At 44.4% G+C, this 20,088-nt stretch overlaps 1 protein-coding gene across 1 annotated transcript in view; it reads right to left on the reverse strand.

Moving 5' to 3' along the window:
• The window catches only part of LOC146064270 (putative cation-transporting ATPase 13A4), a 143,069-nt gene that overhangs the window by 74,421 nt on the left and 48,560 nt on the right, over positions 1–20,088 (reverse strand). Inside the window, exons 10-12 of the mRNA XM_083177554.1 lie at positions 17,233–17,403; positions 15,435–15,592; positions 12,122–12,310 (exon numbers count right to left, since the gene is read on the reverse strand). Of these exons, the coding sequence (XP_083033680.1) occupies positions 12,122–12,310; positions 15,435–15,592; positions 17,233–17,403 (518 nt within the window). The remainder of the gene's footprint in view (positions 1–12,121; positions 12,311–15,434; positions 15,593–17,232; positions 17,404–20,088) is intronic.

A 20,088-nucleotide genomic window follows, 5' to 3' on the forward strand; every position in this document is an offset into this window, starting at 1 on the left:
ATCTCTATACTGTTTCTATTTCCCCTTGGAATTGGTATGCAGCGTGCACCTGCATAAACTCCTGTATAATCGAAACCCCCCCTTGTTACTCATTTCTTTTGTGTATAATATCTTGTATGTCTCCTGTTTAATCTGCCCAGCAACTGTTAAACAGCCAATAACAAAGTACCACACATTTGTCCACACCCATGTATCATGTCTTTTAACTTACTGTTAAACTCCTAATAAACCAGAATGTTTCTTGACTCGCCACCGTGTGTTTGGTGTGTAGGGTTAAATTACATTCTCACGGGTACCTAAGGGGCCATCAGGTCGAGGGGCTACACATTTATCCTTACAATTTGAGGGCTTCGTCTGGGATTCAGCCGGCCGTCCCCTCCACGGGATTGCGGCCACCTGCTGAATTTGAGAATCTGAACTCACTCCGTGTTCTGGGAACACGTGACAAGGTAATATTTAAGTCCGGGACTTAATATTACGTAATTGTATGTAAGGAAATTTATGACGTCATAAAATGTATCAGGGATACAAGGACCTGGGGTCCACGTAAAGGTAATTCAAGTCCGGGACTTGAGATTACGAAACAGGTATCCGGGATACCGCAATTGAACCAGGGGTTCACAGAGAAAGCCTCCTCGATCTGATCGCCTAAATATATGTATGTACATGTTTGTCTGTTAATGTTGCAACTGTGTATTTGTTTAAAACACTCAGTAGACGGGTGGTAAGTGCACGTACGCTGAAGTGTTCTGTCTGTCTTATATACAATTGTGCTGTATATTTTGTATTAGGGATACTCAGTGAACGGGTGGTGAGTGTACGGCCACTGAGTGTCATTTGTTGTGTAGAGCGATTCTAAGTAGATTTGCAAAGTGATTTGGCTACTGAATGTCCTTTTGTTTAAAGTAATTTTAAGTACAATTGCGACTTGACTTGTGACAGATATTATTGTGACTATATTGACTGACATACTGTTATATTATGGGATTATATTAGAGTAAAGAAACAGAATATTCCCTGCTTTTACCAGGAGAGACATGTAAAGAATATGTTGCCCGTGTCTCCCCCACAAATTACTATTTTATTAACCCTTGGGTAGACAATTTAGCGGGATAGATAGGATAATTAAAAAAATTGTCCCAAACCAATAATAACACCAATAGGATGTATAACATATTTAAAGAAAGCATGCAAAGGACGCAGCTTTACCCAAGAAGGCATAGATGCTATGTGGGATCAATTTGCTGCACATATGAATGAAGTGTTTAAAGCACGCTCATCTCTCCCCATAGCTGTAAGTTGTAAACAGAAACAGTGACAAATTTCTGGAAGAGATTTAAGAAGTGCTGGACCGAGGAAGCAGGTCTGCCGCTTCTGCATAATGATAATTTACTTGTTTCTACTTTCATTAATAATCTGCTGCCGATATATATCCTCGCTGTGAAGCAGAGTGTTTCAACTTGAACCTCTGATACAGTGAAGGATTTAAAAAAAAAAACACATTTGTATGAAAAGGAAGCAGCAGGTTGTTTTGAAGTTAAAAGAAACACTGTCACACCATCACATACCCCGTTCACACGCTTCCAAAATCAAAACAATCCTAGGAGACAGAATAAACCATTCCGTTCTCCTAGAGACAGACTACCTCAGAGGGCTCCTGCGGGACCCCCACCCAACAGGCAGACAAGCTGCTATAACTGTGAAAGGGATAGCCATTGGGCTAGAGACTGTCCGTTCCCTTCAAACAAACCCCGACAGGTCAGTAACCCCATGCAGCCCAGCCAACCAAGACCTAGAGACAACCCCAGATTTCAGATTGACTGGCAGGGACAGACCTTAAAGGGCCATGACATAGGAAAACATGAATTTACTGTAATACCTGACTGCCCAATCAATTTGCTAGGCAGAGATCTTCTCTCTGTGCTAGAAATCACAATCAGTCCATCAGAAGCAGGAAAGGGAATTGATGTTTCATCACCACACTTGCTCATGACCGACAGTTCTGACCCAAACACAGAATTAGACACTGTAAATCCTCAGACATGGTCAACAGGACCTCAGAGCAATAAACCAATTAATTGTTCCCATTGCACCCATTGTACCTGATGTACACTCACTCATCTCAGCCATCCCTGTAGATGCCGCCTACTTCTCAGTAACCGATTTGAAAAATACATTTTTTAGCATACCTGTGGACACCCAGACACAACTGTTATTTGCATTTTCTTTTGAGGCCAGCAGTTAACATGATGCAGACTGCCACAGGAGTATATTGACTCCCCTGTTGTGTACAGCATCGTGCTCCAAACCACATTCCCTGGCACCCCCCCTATGGTTCAGTCCTGCTACAGTATGCAGATGATCTGCTTATCTGTAGTTCAACAAAGGAGGCATGCCGAGAGGATGGTATATCACTGTTAAACTGGCTCTGTGAATGTGGGCACAAAGTGTCAAAAAGCAAAAATGCAATGGTGCAAAAAGAATGTTGATTATTTAGGTTTTGTCTTGACAAAAGGGGAAAGGAAAGTCAGCCCACAACGCATACAGTCTGTACTGGGTCTGGTCCGCCCAAACACTATTATTGCAGACAGTGGATTTCTGACTGTTCCTACTATGATAACATTTTGAGACAAGCCACACTCAATGACAAACCTAAACAGATACAATGGTCACAAGAAATGTTAAATGCATATGAAAGCCTTAAAAATGTATGTTGATGAAAAGTCCGGCATTGACCCTCCCAAACTATGTACAACCATTTCATTTATATGCAAGGGACAAAATGTAAAACCATGGCGGGTGTGCTGACACAAGAACATGGAGGTAAGCTGCGCCCCGTGGCATTCTTTTCTAAAGTGATGCCGGTGTCGGTCCAAGGTATGCCTGCCTGTCTTCGGGCACTGGCGGCCTGTGCAATGGTAGCTGAGATGGCAACCACACTCACCCTAGGCTCACCCACTGTTCTCCATACCACACATAATGTTGTAGCATTACTTAAAGGGCTACACACACAACATGTCAGCCCAGCGTCTTAGTGGAGATGAGGTCCTGTTGCTAGGAAGCCCCTCACTCACCATTAAGTATGCAAACGCATCCTCAGGCCCCGCACCCATTCTAAATGCACTTTTAGGACTAAAAGGGCCACAGGATGACATTCCTGACGATCATGACTGTTCTGCATCAATAGAGTCAGAGACCTCCCCTAGACTTGACATTTCCCCTGTACCAATACCAGGTTCTGACCATGTATTTGTGGATGGTTCTTGTAATAGACCCAATGACTCGACATATCAGGCAGGCTATGCAGTGGTACGCCTCCCAAATGACATTTTAGAAGTGAGACCCATTCCATATCAATCAGCACAAGCTGCAGAACTCATAGCGCTCACAAGAGCTTGCCAAATGTAGAAAGATAAACCTGATCACTGAACTACAAAGCTCAGCATCACAAAAAGACTTGGATGACTGGTTATTTCCAATATTGCAGAAAAATCCTATAACAGGATTGATCTGCAAAGAGGGGAGACCATGCATACCACAATCAAGCGCCCCATTGTTCATTGCTCACTACCATGGGGTAGGACATTATAGCAAAATCACCACAGCTATACTTTTGAGCAAAGACTTTTATATCACAGATGCTAAAACATTGGTAGATTAGTACATTAGCAGATGTATTACCTGTCTGCGCAACAACCCTAATAACCCAATGAAAGCAAAGCATCAACACCCGGAGTACCCAACTACTCCTTTCACACATTTGCAAATTGATTTTACACATATACCTAACAAAGGTACAAAACAGGAGTATGCTCTGGTCATAGTAGATATGTTTTCCAGATGGCCAGAGGCATTTCCCACAAAAGCAGAAGATGCAAAAACAGTTGCACGCATACTAACACAAGAAATCATCCCTAGATGGGGATGCCCGCTCCAAATAGATAGCGACAAAGGCACTGCCTTTACAGCAAAAAATCACACAAGCTTTAGTGAAAGCATTTCAAATAGAGAGGAAATTTCACATTCCCTATCATTCTCAAAGTTCAGGGATAGTGGAGAAAAGGATAAACTTAGGAAAGCAACAGGAGGAACATTTAATAAATGGAAACAAACCCTCCCTATAGTCCTAGCAGAAATTAGAATGACCCCCCCAACAGACTCTGGGTTATTCACCCTTTGAAATTTTAATAGGAAGACCTTTCCCCACGCCCTGGGCTAAGAAACCATTAGTAGTTCAGGAGGGAGACCTAGAACAGATTAGAGAAGAGTATGTTAGGTCCCTCATCACCAGACTTAGTGAAATTGAACATGGTGTTATTTGTAAAAATCTTTTTAATCCACAGGAATCAACACATCCTTTTCAGGTCGGAGACAAGGTCGTTGTGAAGGTCCTCGCCAGAAATAAGAGCCCAGGAGACTTCACCTATGGTCCAGAAACAGAGATCGTAGCGGTAACAAGGACGGCTGTCCTTACAGAAGAGAGTCCAGTGTGGATACACGCATCCAGGGTAAAGAGAATCCCGAGTAACGTCTCGGATAGAGAACAGATCAAGGCGAGGTACTAATGGGGGCAGACAGCCCTAACCTCCTACATGATGGAGAAGACGACTCACCAGCAGATGAGGTCATTCTAGAATTCTGGACGATGGTGGATAACGTATATTATTCTATTGATTCTGGTTTGCCAGATACCTTTGCACAAAAACTGAAGTGGACATGACTGAAAAGGCAGGCGTGTACATTTTCTGGTACAATTTTTTCAGCACCGAGGTAGCCGCCTACCAGATAGACTTTTGCACCATTAACCCCTGTGTCTCCAAACGATGGACATAGGGATGTAATAAGAATGGTCACCCAAATGGTATAGAACAGGCCCTTGTTCAATTAGCAATCTATATATTGATTATTCTTACAATTATCTGTATTGTTGTTTTTTGCATTATACCATGTTGTAGAAAACTTGCTACTAAAGGTATTGAGAATACTCTTATGTATGAATCCATTGCCCCTGCACACGCAAATTCCCCTGAAGGCTACAAACAATATCTTGCTAAGCACAGAAATAAGGAATTTGGTAAGAAGAATCATGTCATCTAAATTCATGATTCTAAGAGGGGATTAAAGGGTTAAAATTAGGAATCCATGTAGCATATAAGAATTTGCACGTAGACTGTTTTTCCATGGTTACATTGCAAGGTCATTGTAAGCCTGAGCTTGTCTTATCTCTATACTGTTTCTATTTCCCCTTGGAATTGGTATGCAGCGTGCACCTGCATAAACTCCTGTATAATCGAAACCCCCCCTTGTTACTCATTTCTTTTGTGTATAATATCTTGTATGTCTCCTGTTTAATCTGCCCAGCAACTGTTAAACAGTCAATAACAAAGTACCACACATTTGTCCACACCCATGTATCATGTCTTTTAACTTACTGTTAAACTCCTAATAAACCAGAATGTTTCTTGACTCGCCACCGTGTGTTTGGTGTGTAGGGTTAAATTACATTCTCACGGGTACCTAAGGGGCCATCAGGTCGAGGGGCTACACATTTATCCTTACAGACATCTGTAACAGCACTACTGGGGACATCTGTAACAGCACTACTGGGGACATCTGTAAGAGCACTACTGGGGACATCTGTAACAGCACTACTGGGGACATCTGTAACAGCACTACTGGGGACATCTGTAACAGCACTACTGGGGACATCTGTAAGAGCACTACTGGGGACATCTGTAACAGCACTACTGGGGACATCTGTAACAGCACTACTGGGGACATCTGTAAGAGCACTACTGGGGACATCTGTAACAGCACTACTGGGGACATCTGTAACAGCACTACTGGGGACATCTGTAACAGCACTACTGGGGACATGATATGTAACTGGCACAACTGGGGACATCTGTAACGGCACTCCTGAGGACATGATATGTAACTGGCACTAAATATGTGCAAGAAAATGATTGCTTGGCATTCAAATTCAGTGTCTAAGATTGTACACAAAATGTACAAATAAAATATATTTGTGTGTATTTCATGTGTCTGATGTGTTTGTACAACATAAATGCAAGATACCAAAAGATACATCATTGAAATATAAAATACAGGTTGAGTATCCCGTATCCAAAATGCTCGGGACCAGGAGAATTTTGGATAACGGATTATTCCGTATTTCGGAATATTTTAATATTTCAATGATGTATTTTGAAGTATCTTGCATTTATGCTGTATAAACACATAATATAACACAAATATATTTTATTACCACATAAAATACACACAAACATATTTTAATTGTTCAAAAAACAAGGTTTCAAAACGTGAAACAAAATGTGTGTACTATCTCAGCACTGAATTTGAATGCCAAGCAATCATTGTCTTGCACATATATAGTGCCAGTTACATATCATGTCCCCAGTGATGCTGTTACATATGTCCCCAGTGAGTTTTTAGCAAAAAAAAATTTTTTTTTCACTTTCTGGAATGTCCGTATTTCGGAATAATTCGGATAACGGATATTCGGATACGGGATACTCGACCTGTATTCTGAAATAAGGAATAATTTGTTATCCAAAATTCTTCTGGTTCCGAGCATTTTGGATAAGAAAGACTCATCCTGTATTGTGTAATCTTAAACTGTGTACACATGGTGCGATTTTGTCTATTGACAATTTTGACTGCAATTTCCATTGAACTCCCCAGAGCACAGAAAAATGGGGGGTCATTCTGATTGACCCACAAATCTGTGAAATTCGCAGCTTTGTGGGTCATCTCTAAACACTGCCGTCTGCCCACATGACCGTCCACCCCCCCTCGCACGCCGATTTTTCTGCATGCATGCGAATGGATGTTTACCATAAACATCCATTCACAGCTTGTGCAAGGGGCAGAAGTCCTTCGATGGTCACCAACCATTGAATGATTTCTACAGTGCAGACACACGGCCCCCGTCCACACTGCTAGGTGCGAACGGGCCTGCGAATAATCAGTTTGCCGTGCCCGGTCGCACAAAGCAGCTGCACATGTGCATAAATGCTTATGCGCAGTTTCAAAACATCACTCCCCTGTGAGAACGCCCAGGGGAGCGATCAAATCAGAATGACCTCCTATCTTCACTTGAGATTTTGACTACTGTATGCACTACTTGGCCTATGGCCAAATACGTTACAAGTAACAATCAAAGTTGGCTTGCCTTAACAGTCTATTTATCCATGCGATACCGATCTCACAGGGCTGCACGTCAGTATCTCAGGCAGGGTTCACACTGTGTGATTTTGGCTAACTTTCTATGCAATGTAGACTATACAAATGAAGCCGCATTCATAAATTGCGCACATGATGATACATCTGCCCCTTAATATTTTAGACTAGCATACAATACATACTATTTTACTCTACAGCACTGTATGTTAAATAAACATTTTTCTCAGAAAACCTGTATTTGGGCACTTCTGTACATGCGTGTCATTACACTATTTAAAACACATAGAGGCTATGGGGATACAGCGAGCATACAGTCACTGTACTGTCCATAGCAGGCCAGATTCAAGCAACGAGCAGGTTAACAAAATGGCTACCAAGCCTGAACCAGGGCTTAGTTGAAGTCCACATATATGGAGCGAGAAATAGCATACAGATGTAGCCGGGATCATCTTTGCAGGGGATGGCGATTCTACCGCCACCACCCACCAGTGGCCGGCTACCGCCAGGGGCGCTCGCGCACGAGATGCTTGCGTGCCCCGTGGCTATGGAGCTTGGCAGGGGACCCCGCTGCTTCCCCAGCCATCGCTGCCGGTCCCCCTCGCTGTCCCATCCCCCCCCCCTGAACTGGGCAGCGACTCCTTGAAACGGAGGCAGGCAGGGAGATGCTGCCCAGCCGCCGTGATACTGGGACGCACGTGCCGGTGAGACGCACGCGCGTCCCAGTCTCTATCGCCGGTGCTCGCCAGTGAAAGGGATCTGGCGAGTGCCGGCCAAGGATGGCAGCAGCTCCATTTGTAGGTTTGGTTTTACATGTCTTAGGGGAATGCTGAAGGTGTGTCTCATTGCACTAACACACAGGGGCTTCTGACAAAGGCACAGATGCTGCATTGATCAACCGCAGATACAGTTCCCTACCTGCACCACTGTGCCTTTGTCAATCAGCTCAGAGCTGGGTTTTTATGGAAGGGGAGATGTTTAGCTTCCAGAGGATATGAACTGTAAGTTTCTGAGAGCCCCAGAAGACTAACAGTAAGCGTCAGAACCCATGGTGGGTCTGAATTAACAGGCCCATTATGCTGTGGTCTATGGGGAATATGTGTCCGTTTTGCACCATGATATGTCCGCTTGTAGATGTCCTAGACACTCAAGACTGGTACCATATGAAAGAGGCAGTGGCGGTTTTTCTTATGGGCTGCAGGGCTGCAGCCCCCCCAGGTAAAATCCGCCAGTGTAGTGAAGCCAGATGCAGTCTGTGAATCTGCAGGGACAGGCGGCGGTGGCGACATTGGGTGTGACACTGGCAAGGTATGCACCCGTGAGTGGGGTCCCCTCCAATTGTCCGCCCATCTTGCAGGGGCATCTGGCTTCCTCTGCAGCCAGGGCGCCATTGCCAGACTGCAGGGAGGTGACAGTGAGCAATCCTGGCTCCTGTGAGTGAGCTCCCTGTTGCACAGCAGGTGCATCTAAACCTGGACAGTGGTGCAGGTAGGGGAATGGAGCTGTGGGTTGATAATTGCAGCATCTGTGCCATTGACAGCAGCCCCTGTGTGTTAACTAGCATAATGACACATGGCACATTCCGCATTCCCCTTAGACATGTCAAACCTATACCATTGCTCGTTCATAGATGTGGGCTTCCACAAAGTCCTGGTTTACGCTCGATAGCCATTTTACTAACCCGCTCAGTGCACACATCTGGCCTGCTCGTACTGTACAGATGGAGCGAGCTCTCTGCCGCCATCCGCTGCCTCCCCTGCCATCGCCGGTCTCCATCGCCACCCCAACACCCCCCCCCCCTAACCCTGCCCATCTCCATGAAGTGGAGACGGACAGGGTCCCGCCGCCCAGCCATCCAGAGACTGGGACGTGCGTGCACGTTAGATGCACGCACATCCCAGTCTGATGGAGTTCCTCTCCGCGGGCTCTCACCAGAGTAGACATTCTGGTGAGAGCCGAGCATGCATAAGAGGGGCTCCATCTGTATGTCATTCATACTGTAGTGTACTGTATTTCTGTGTTTAACCAGTGTAGCATAATTTGATGCACATACAGCAGTGCCCTTACACAAGTGGAACCTATACCATTGCTAGCTCCAGTTGTGGGCTCCCTTGAAGCCCTGGCTGACACCTGGTAGCCATTATGTTAACCCCCTCGGTGCTCAAGTCTGGCCAGCTCGTACTGTATGATATTCATACAGTAGCATAAATCTGTGTTTAACCAGTGTAGCGTAATATGATGCACCTACAGCAGTGCCCTTACATAAGTGTAACCTATGCCATTGATAGCCCCATAGATGTGGGCTCCCATGAAGCCCTGGCTGAATGCTGAATCCCAGTCGCCATACATTATAAAATCAACTCCACGCCGACGTGGATACTGGGAGTATGACGTGGATAGTGGGTATATTAAGCATTGTGTATTTTCAGGGCTCCAGAGCCACTTACATAGTTTATTTACTGCATAGTGCTGTATTGTTATTCTCAATACACCACTACGTAAACTACGTAACTGCTGCCATGAAACTACACAAGTACCAAATGGCAAAAAATTTAATTTTCGATAAAAGAGGATGAGCAGTTATATCAGGGACAGGGACGGTACTAGCGTGTTCGGCACCTCCCTCCCATACTTTGCGCACACTGAAAACAAAGGGTGTATAATGCACTTAGAAGTAGTGCCTCTTATACACATGTTCCCAGTCGCAGCAGTGTCGTAACTAGACATTTTAGTGTCCTGTACTAGAAGTAGAATTGGTGCTTTACCCCCTTCCCCCTCTCAGACAAAAGGCAAAGACAGGGACAGTACACCCCGAAGACTTTCTGTAAAAATGTAGAGTGTGGCTTTGTGGGGAAGGGGCATGGCCCAGCAGCTAGCTAGGGATCCCTGGCAAAAGTTCTCAGTGCTTTGCTCAGCACTCAGCTAATTCAGTCTGTGGCAGACTTTATAATCAATCTAAAAGCCTCCCGGCAATTTAAGCAGTTTTGTGCTGTGAGGATTTTAGACTGGGCTGCCACAGACTGGATGTGTAGAGAGAGGTCTGTGCTCTGGCTGCAGTGGGGGGACCAGGCGCTGCTCGCTCTTCAAGCTGCCAGCGCCACTGCCTGAGTTATAGTCAGACAGGCGCAGGCTGCGGAGGCTGGCAGCAGCAGTCCATCTCAGCAATATAGCAGAGTGGGGAGAGCGCCTACCTAGCTCAGCGCCTCCCTGCTTTGCAGGATTTGCTGAGCGGGTTTCACCGGCCCTGATCATGGATGTCACTTACCCCAGTGACAGATGTGGGGATACATACATCTCAGAAATGTATTGGGTGTTCCTAGCAGGTGACTGGGAGATTTCAGTTCAGACATATAGAGTTGCACTGTCTTATGGGCATGCTATGGGAGTGTCCCAGCCATGTCATATAACATATGATGGTAGCATCAAAAGGTGCACCAAATGGTATTTCTGCATATAATACCTCCCAGAGATTCAGGCTGTAGGGATTCTGCTGTCAGTTTTCTGACTGTCATGGGTAAATTTACTATGATGAAAGTTCCATTAAAGTGAAAGTCACGTCTCATGAGCGGGCATCTGACTGTAAGAACTTGGATGCCCACGGGGTCATAATAATGGCAGTTGGGATTCTGATTTTGAAGATAGTATGATGCCCATAGCAACCAATCAGATTCTATCTATTATAGAAGGTGTTAAATAAGAAATCAAATCTGATTGGTTGCTATGGGCATCATACTATCTTCAAAATCAGAATCCCAACTGCCATTATTATGACCCCGTGGGCATCCACGTGACTTTGGAAAAAGATGCTAAAGTGGGTACTTGTGTACTAGCACGGTGCCCATGATATTTGGTCGCACAACTTTTAATCGCATCGCATACACCCGATGCACTGTGATGCGATTTAAAATTGTATAAGCCCCCTATACGATGTTTAATTGTATAAGCACCCTAATGGGGGCTTACAATGTTAAATGCACCCCCACGCCACCCCCACTATGAACGTGAACCCAAAGCGTGGCGAGCGGCGGCGGTACGCGTCCTCCGACCTTTTCATACCCCCACTATCCACGTCGGCGTGGAGTTGATTTTATATAGTGTGGCGAGCGCAGCGAGCCACCGAGCCCGAAGCGTGGCGAGCGGACTCGTAATACCTGTGAAGTAATGCACGTCCCCTAGCGGAGCTCACTGCGCTCGCCACGATTCGGGCTCGGTGGCTCGCTGCGCTCGCCACACTATATAGAATCAACTCCACGCCGATGTGGATAGTCTAAGTATGAAAAGGTAGTAGGACGCGTACCGCCGCCCCTCGCTGGCTCGCTGCGCTCACCACGCTTCGGGTTCACGTTCATAGTGGGGGTGGCGTGGGGGTGCATTTAACATTGTAAGCCCCCATTAGGGTGCTTATACAATTTAACATTGCATCGCATTGTATGGCATTGTATGCCATATACAATGGTATACAATTTTAAATTGTATACCATCGGGTGCCAATTGTATACCATCGCATCGCATACCATCGCATGCCTTATTGTCTGCGATGCGATGGGTGCCGTGACAGTACACAAGTACCCTAAAATGATTACAACAGTACATGCATTCCTGCACCGTTTACTACATGCAAAGCTATATTTGTCTGAATACCCTCCTTGCTTTTAAGCTAGGCAAAACTGCTTATACTATTACCCTTGTTTATGACATGTGCTAAGTTCTGTACAGCAGACACAATCAAGAGGCATTCTATATACAAAAGCCCCAATAAAAAACATTTGCCCAAAGATTGTTAAAAGTCTTTCCAATTGGCAATAACCAGTCCATAAAAACTAAAGGAATGTGCTTAGTGCAGTCTCAGCAGGGCATGTGCAAGCTGGTGGAAATGGTCTATGGAATGTGTTAAATCACAGTACAAGATTAAACTTACTTTATCAAAACATATGAGATTTAGTTGCCCGGCTAAATTAATCCTTTGAGGACTGATGCAGAAAATGCCCAGTTTCTTCAGCCTGGTCTGAGCATACAGAAGACCCAGCGTAATAGAAGCAGGAAGAGCTGCATTAACCGCTACAGTTAGCATCAGAAATGACATCAATACTATGTCATGTACACTGGCCTAAGGGTTAAAAAGATAGGGGAAATTGTAAATTCACTTTCATAAATAACTTGTATACATTTTTTAGCTTACATTTTTAAAACCACAAAAGAATAAAAAGTTGAATATATCGAGTATAAAATTTTCAAAAATGTTGACACACAAAAAGGGAAAAGAACTAGTATTGTTCTCAATGATCAGGTATCTCAATACCTGAGATCATTGTAAACATGTAGTCATACCTCCCAACATAGCGGTCCCTGCATCGGGACCTTTGAGCGGTGTAGTCACGGTGGCACCAGAAAAGCGGACCTTTGAGCGGTGTAGTCACGGTGGCACCAGAAAAGCGGTGTAGTCGCGGTGGCTCCAGAAAAGGCCAGTGGCTTCATCTAAAGGGACAATGGCTTAGCGGGAATGATGCTCCCATGACGCCATGACGCCATCTTTGCCACTGTGGGGGGGGGGGGGAGGCTAGTGCACCTCTGTCTCACTGAATAGACGCTGTGTGCCAGACAACTGGCCCCCGTCCACGGGACACTGTCGGCCTAGGGTGGGGAGTGGGACAGTCCCAAGAAAACCAGACTGTCCCTCAAAAATTGGGACCATTTGGAGGTATGAATTTATATTATTATTATAATTATTTTTTACTATTTTTATTATGTTTGGGTTTTTTATCAATTAAAATTGTCCTTTTATACAGTTACATGAAAGAGGCAAGATGTGACACTTCTTGTGACATACATACAGATAGTGGTAGATGCTCAAATTAGTTCAGTAAAACTTTTCAGGTGCATGCAAGGGAGGGGTTAAAACTTAGTAAGTAACAAGACATTGGTTCCCCCGGCACACTGAATAGGCATGCCGCACTGGGCCTCCTAGCTTATGATAGTTTTTGGGGTGCCACACCCTGCACCTAGATATAGCGCTAGGGACCCCCAATATACAGAGAAGCCTTGACGCGGCTTGGGGGCATGTCATACACCTGCGCAGGTATATGTAACCAATATCTCTGAATTCTATTATCATGTAGTGTTCAAGATTGGTTGCTAAAACTATTCAGTGTGCCGGGGGAACCAATGTCTTGTTACTTACTAAGTATTAACCCCTCCCTTGCATGCACCTGAAAAGTTTTACTGAACTAATTTGAGCATCTACCACTATCTGTATGTATGTTGTGAGGGTACTTGTGTAGTTTCACGGCGCCAGCATGGCGCCGTACTACTTCCGGGTGTACGCTCGCCACGAAATAGGTCCAAAAAAGTAACTTAACTCCATGCCAACATGGATAGTTCATACCTCCACTATCCATGTTGGCATGGAGTTGATTTTAAATAGCGTGGTGAGCGTAGCGAGCCACCGAGCCCGCAGCGTGGGCGAGCAAAGCGAGCCCCTCAAGGGGACTCAGATGCACGGCGCCATGCTGGCGCAGCGAAACTACACAAATACCGTTGTGAGAGGCAGAGAGGAGCTTGTATTAGGCGGAGATGCAGGTCCTGATATGCCACATGGAGTAGTCTGGGGTTTCTCCAAGGTAGGTAGCTCTTAGTTCAGATATACCAAGTAAGGAGCCATTATCATGTGGCTCCTTGCTGACTAATTGTAGACCCAATTTAGGGTAACAGTGGTGTGGGGTGCGGTGCCCCTGGACTGGTTGGGCTGGGTGGCTTTAGTGCAGCATGCCCTTACATTCTATTAACACTTTTCCCTCACTAACACTATCTCTCTCTTATTTTAATTACATTTCATTTATCTCTCTCTTTATGTATAGCTTCGGCTTCCTATCACTAATTATTAACACTTAGTAGCTCACTGGCATGCCGCGCTGGGCCTCCTAGCTTATGATAGTTTTTGGGGTGCCACACCCTGCACCTAGATATAGCGCTAGGGACCCCCAATATACAGAGAAGCCTTGACGCAGCTTGGGGGCATGTCATACACCTGCGCAGGTATATGTAACCAATATCTCTGAATTCTATTATCATGTAGTGTTCAAGATTGGTTGCTAAAACTATTCAGTGTGCCGGGGGAACCAATGTCTTGTTACTACTTCTTGTGACATGTCAGAACCACAATACAACAAGCAGAGTAGTATATTGCAGTGAACCGTTCCCCTATACAGATAAAGTAAATGGACAGGCACTGTAATTAAGTAACTAAATATGGTACTTGTTTCCTAGCACGGCACCCATCGGGGTTGATCGCATGCATTAAGTTAAGGTACTTAAGGCATGCGATCGACGCGATGGACCCGATTTTCTCTTAATTACCAGCTTAATTTGCCGGTTAAGACAAAATCGCGTTGATCGCGTCCATCGCGGCCCATTATAAAGGGCCGCGATGCGACCGGCGCGATCAACGCGATTTTCCCATAGAGAACAATGTTAAATTCGTTTTAAAGTTAAAATCGCATTGATCGCGTCGGCCGCATGCCATTATAATGGCATCTGATGCGATGGACGCGATCAACCCAATTTTACATAGGGAACAATGGGAAAAGGGCCAATATGGCCAATTTCTCATTGTATATGCCCCCTCATGGGTATTAAGTATGGTTAATGGCAGCGAGCCCCGCGAGGGGATGCGTATACCTCGCTGCGCTTGCCACGCTTTGGGCTCGGTGGCTCGCCACACTATATAAAGTCAACTCCACACCGACGTGGATAGTGGGGGTATGAAAAGGTCGGAGAAAGCGTACCGCTGCGCTAGCCACGCTTCGGGTTGGCGTCAATAGTGGGGTGGCGTTAACAATGCAGGGCCATTTCACCCATCAGGGGGGGGGGTTGCTATGTAAATGGGGGGTTTTGGGGCTTTTTACATTGAAATCAATGTAAAATTGGGGTCTCAGGGAACATTTTACATTGATTCCAATGTAAAAATCGGGACGATCGCAAGCGATTTGGTTGGCATGCGATGCGATCGACGCTATTTTTGCGGCCCTGATCAATACAATTAAAATCGGTGGTGCCGTGCTAGGAAAGAAGTACCCTAAATATATACTATGGCACCTCGCTATGACTGATCACATCAGATTAGTGCCACAGCATCTTCAGTTGGCCAAACTCCACCAATAGTAACTGTCCTAGTTGCCTAGGGCCTTATAGCAGGTAGAATAATAGATAGAAGAAATATGTACTGGAGCACTTACCCCACTCTTTGTGTAGACAATTGCTGTATAGATAACTCCAAATATAGCAAACCACACGAGTCCATGGAGGAACCTGAGGGCATCTCTGTGCAGCTTCACACTGACTGGCTTGTTATACAGAATGGCTCTCACTAGTTCTCCCTTTGCTGTGTTAAATCCTAATTAAAGATGTTTTATGTTATAGCACAATTACATGATCAAGTATCAATGGGATACGGTCATTGGGTCACCAACATGATGGTCGACAAGCATTAGGTCAACAGGCTTTTAGATTGACATGACTTAAGGTCGACATGCAGGAAGGTCGACATGGGTATTAGGTCAACAGGGTCATTAGGTCGACATGGTTTTTTTACTGTTTTTTTTAACCAAAATGTGCCGGCAGGCGGTATTTCATGCCCTTCCATCCACTAGGCGTGGTGCTCAAAGCATGGCGAGCATAGCGAGCCATGCGAGGGGACGCGGTGGCACGTTTTGGTGTCCATGTCGACACGACATGTGCAGACAGGCGGTATTTTATACCCTACTATCCATTAGGGCGTGGTAGGAGAATAAAATAGTGTGCAGAGCGTAGCAAGGTACCGTGCCCGAAGCATGGCGAGTGCAGTGAGCTATGCGAGGGGACGTGGTGCTACGTTTTAGTGTTTATGTTGACTGTGTTGACATTCTGGTAAAAAAAAAAAACATATTGACTTTTTCAATGTAGACCTTACCCATATTGACCTAATGACCCTGTCGACCTAAAGTCATGTCGACCTTAACTCATGTTGACCTAAATGCATGTTGACCTAATGCTTGTGGACCATCATGCTGGTGAGATAATGATCCATACCCGTATCAAGACATGTGGCCAAATGTAGTAGACTCTGAGTTTGGGGGCCATGCGGGGATGTCGGACGATCTCAGAGGTTTTTTTAAGGGGCAGTCATTTACAACGTATGATTTTGCCTTGTAAATAATTGCCCCTTTAAAAGAACCTCTGAGTTTGGTTGGCAAATCCCATGGCCACCGATTTTGGAGGCTATTACTTTCGGCCAGTGTTATTCATATCTAAGTTTACCATATTTTGTTTATTAATATATCACAATCATAAAAATGTTAATTTTTTTTATGTCAAATGATGACTAATAACATATGCAATAATAACTTCAGTCCACTGGGTGTTGTTTGAGACTACAACATTGACTGTTATGGCTATTGTATATGTGTAGAATTTGCAGTATTTGAAAATAGGGGGTTTATTTACTAAGATGGGAGTTTTATTTCAGATGGGATGTTGTTATGGGCAACCAATCAGATCTATCTTTCTAGAAGTTGCTAAATAGAAAGTAGATTCTAATTGGTTGCCCATAGCAACATCCCATCTGAAATAGAATTCCCATCTTAGTAAATAAACCCCTGTGTGCCAGATGTACTAAGCTTGAAAAGTGATAAAATGGATAGTAATAAACTGCCAGCCAATCAGCTTCTGCCTGCCATGTGCCAGACTGTGTTTGAAAAATGAGAGATAGGAGATGATTGGTTGATGGTTTATCACTATCCATTTTAGCACATGCGCAGAGGGACTTCCGGGTCTCTGACCCAGAAGTCCAGCGCCAGAACTGCATCGCAAGGGACAGCTCTTATCGCAAGAGCTGTCCCTTGTGTTAATAATCGCATACAGTATGTTGGAGCATATGCGATTATAAAGAAAGCGAAGTCTGGAGATGTGCAGTGATGTAGGGCAGCGGATGTTAGAGCATCCCGCCCAAAGTGCTTCACTGTACATGTAACTAATTGTTAGAACAGTAATACCCACCAGTTTGTAGGACAACAGCTTTCACTAGATCTTGACCACTGCCCTTGGTCTGGATGACCTCAGTTCCACAAAAGAGAATATGTCTCTTATAATCATCACCGCCGTGTGTCATCCATGGGATGCAATTATTTATATTAGGTAGTGTGGTCTTTGTCACTGGAATACTCTCTCCTTAAAATGAAAACACTTTATTAGTAAATAGATAGAAAATAGTTCACAAAGTTAACATCAGCGGTGGCTCTTACCTCTGCGGAGGAGGGGGGTTGACGTGATGTGCCCCCCTCCACTGCCGCTGTGCTCGGTCCCAGCCGTCAGTCCCGGTATACACCATGGGGCTGGCGCATGCACAATAGCTTCTTCAGTACTGCGCATGTGCTCGCCCCCAGCCTCTATGCTTTTGCAGCAGCCCCCAGAGGCAAATTCAGGGTACTGCACATGCGTGAAAACTGGTTTTTATGGGCTGCCGCTCAGCAACCCATGTAGAGGTGTCCCGGAGGGAGGGTACACTGCCCAATAGGACTGCCTGGGTGACTGGCAGGTCGGACTTCCATATAGGAAGTCATTGCCAGCCACAGTAAAGCCAGAACAGTATCACAGACTGTATCTGGGTTCACTTAAGCAGAGAACAGTGGCGGATTTTACCTGAGGGGGCTGCAGCCCATAGGTAAAAACCGCCACTGGTTAACATTATACTCTATGGGCCTTATTCAGCTTCAATATGTGTATACAGAAGTCACTGCATTTCTATATTTAAAGCACTAAAGTTCCTGTGATTAGCAAGCGAGAACAACGTTTATTGAACAGTGTCTACAGCAAGTGCAAAAATGAGGGCATTCCTCGTTCCACTAAAGTCACACCATTTGCCATAGTAGTCACATTTACTAGAAAAACCCATCTGTAGTTAATTCGTTATGTAACAACTGAATCACCATGCTATATAATGCAAGTTGTAAATTTCATGTGCCCAATTTTAAAAGGAAAAGTTATCTGTTGAAAGCTTTCATAGTGTTGTGAGCCATAAGAATGGAATGACATTGTATAATACATGGATTGTGAGATCTGACTGCCTAGGACAAAGCCTGGGTTTACAAGGGGAGGTGTAACTGATACCCCTTTCCCACTACAGATCTTAAAGGGTCAAAAACCCTTCAGTAATTGACTATACATTCTATTCTCACGTTCATGGCACTTTCTCGAGAATTGACATGGCCTTATCAGACAAATTGTCTTAAGACTCCATTAACAAGATAAAAATCCTCCCCAGATCCTAGTCGGGTCACTCCCCAGTGTTGAGTGGGAAATAATGAGTAGGAAGACTGCTCCCGGACTATGGCGTCTGGGTTGTCGGAGTCTTGTTCAGTTGGAGGCTCAGCAGGCTATTCGTTCGTCAATAGATTATTATTTACAGGACAATTTCCCTGAAGTCACATCTACCTTTAAACATTGGTGCGCCCATAAGGCGGTCGTTCGTGGCTCAGCAATCCAAATAGCTGCCAAAATTAAAAAATATTATAAGAAAACTTTAGTGCAAGCAGAACTAGAGCTTGCTACCCTTGAGGCTGCTCATAAGACCAACCTAGCTGATAAATCTATCTTTAAGCTATTAAAGGAAGCAAGGGATAAAGTTAATAGTTACTATCTGGCAGAGGACCAACGTAATGTCAGTAAGCTAAATCATACTGTAAGTTTTATCAACTTGGGAATCGTGCAGGTAGGTTGTTAGCTAGAAAGCTGAGAGGAAAGAGAGCAAATTTAAAAATACACATGATCTATTCTGATCATGGTTCAACGGTATACGATTTGAATGAGATAGCCAACGTCTTCTCAGAGTATTATTCTAAACTCAACAATTTAAAGGATGACCGTTCTACTTGCCAACCTTACTATGAGAAGATCAAAAGCTTTTTGAATAAAAGTAACCTCCCTGCATTGTCCTGTCCGTCTCTTAACGTACCCTGGTCACTAGAAGAGGTGCATACAGGTACTGACTCCCTACCATCTGACAAGGCCCTCATCCAGCTTCTACAAAACCTTCAAAACCAAACTGTCACCCTTATTAAAAATGATCAAGTTGGTTTTGTTTTGAACACACAGGCCCCGGATAATACTCGCAGGGTTTTGGATGTAATTGAGTACTATCATTGGATGCTGAGAAGGCCTTTGATAGGCTCTACTGGGGATTCATGCAAGCGGCCTTAGAAAAATTTGGGTTTAATGGCTGGATACTAGAGTCTAGCTTAGCTCTATATTCCTACCCCTCCGCTAAGGTTATCGCAAACGGGTGTACTTTTTCAGGCTTCAGAATCTCTAATGGTACCCGGCAGTGGTGCCCGCTTTCTCCTTTAATCTTTGCTTTGGCGGTTGAGCCTCTGGCTGAATATATTAGATGTAATGACTCTATTAAAGGTCTGGTAATTGGTAACACATCCCATAAAATTTGCCTTTTTGCCGTATGATTTCCTATAATGTATTTTAGATCTTGAAAATTCACTTCCTGCTCTTCACTTGGTTTTGCAGGATTATTCTGAAGTCTCATTCTATAAACTAAACACCAGAAAAACAGAGGCCCTTCCTCTGGGTTTCCCCCCCCAGATATTGTTACTAGACTAAAAGAAACGTACAATTACTCGTGGCAAACCCGCTCATTGAGATACTTAGGAATTAATTTGGCACCAGAAAATAATAATAATAATAATAATAATAATAATAATGATATTTCTATAGCGCTTTTCTCCCAATAGGACTCAAAGTGCTGTACCATTGTCTTTACAGCTCGTATTGCAAAACAAGCTTAACAGTGGATGTCATGAAATGCTTGAGTAAATAAGTACGTCTTTAGTCTATTTTTAAAGGATT

The sequence above is a fragment of the Crinia signifera genome, chromosome 3 (assembly GCF_055691185.1).
Source record: "Crinia signifera chromosome 3, ASM5569118v1, whole genome shotgun sequence".
NCBI lineage: Eukaryota > Metazoa > Chordata > Amphibia > Anura > Myobatrachidae > Crinia > Crinia signifera.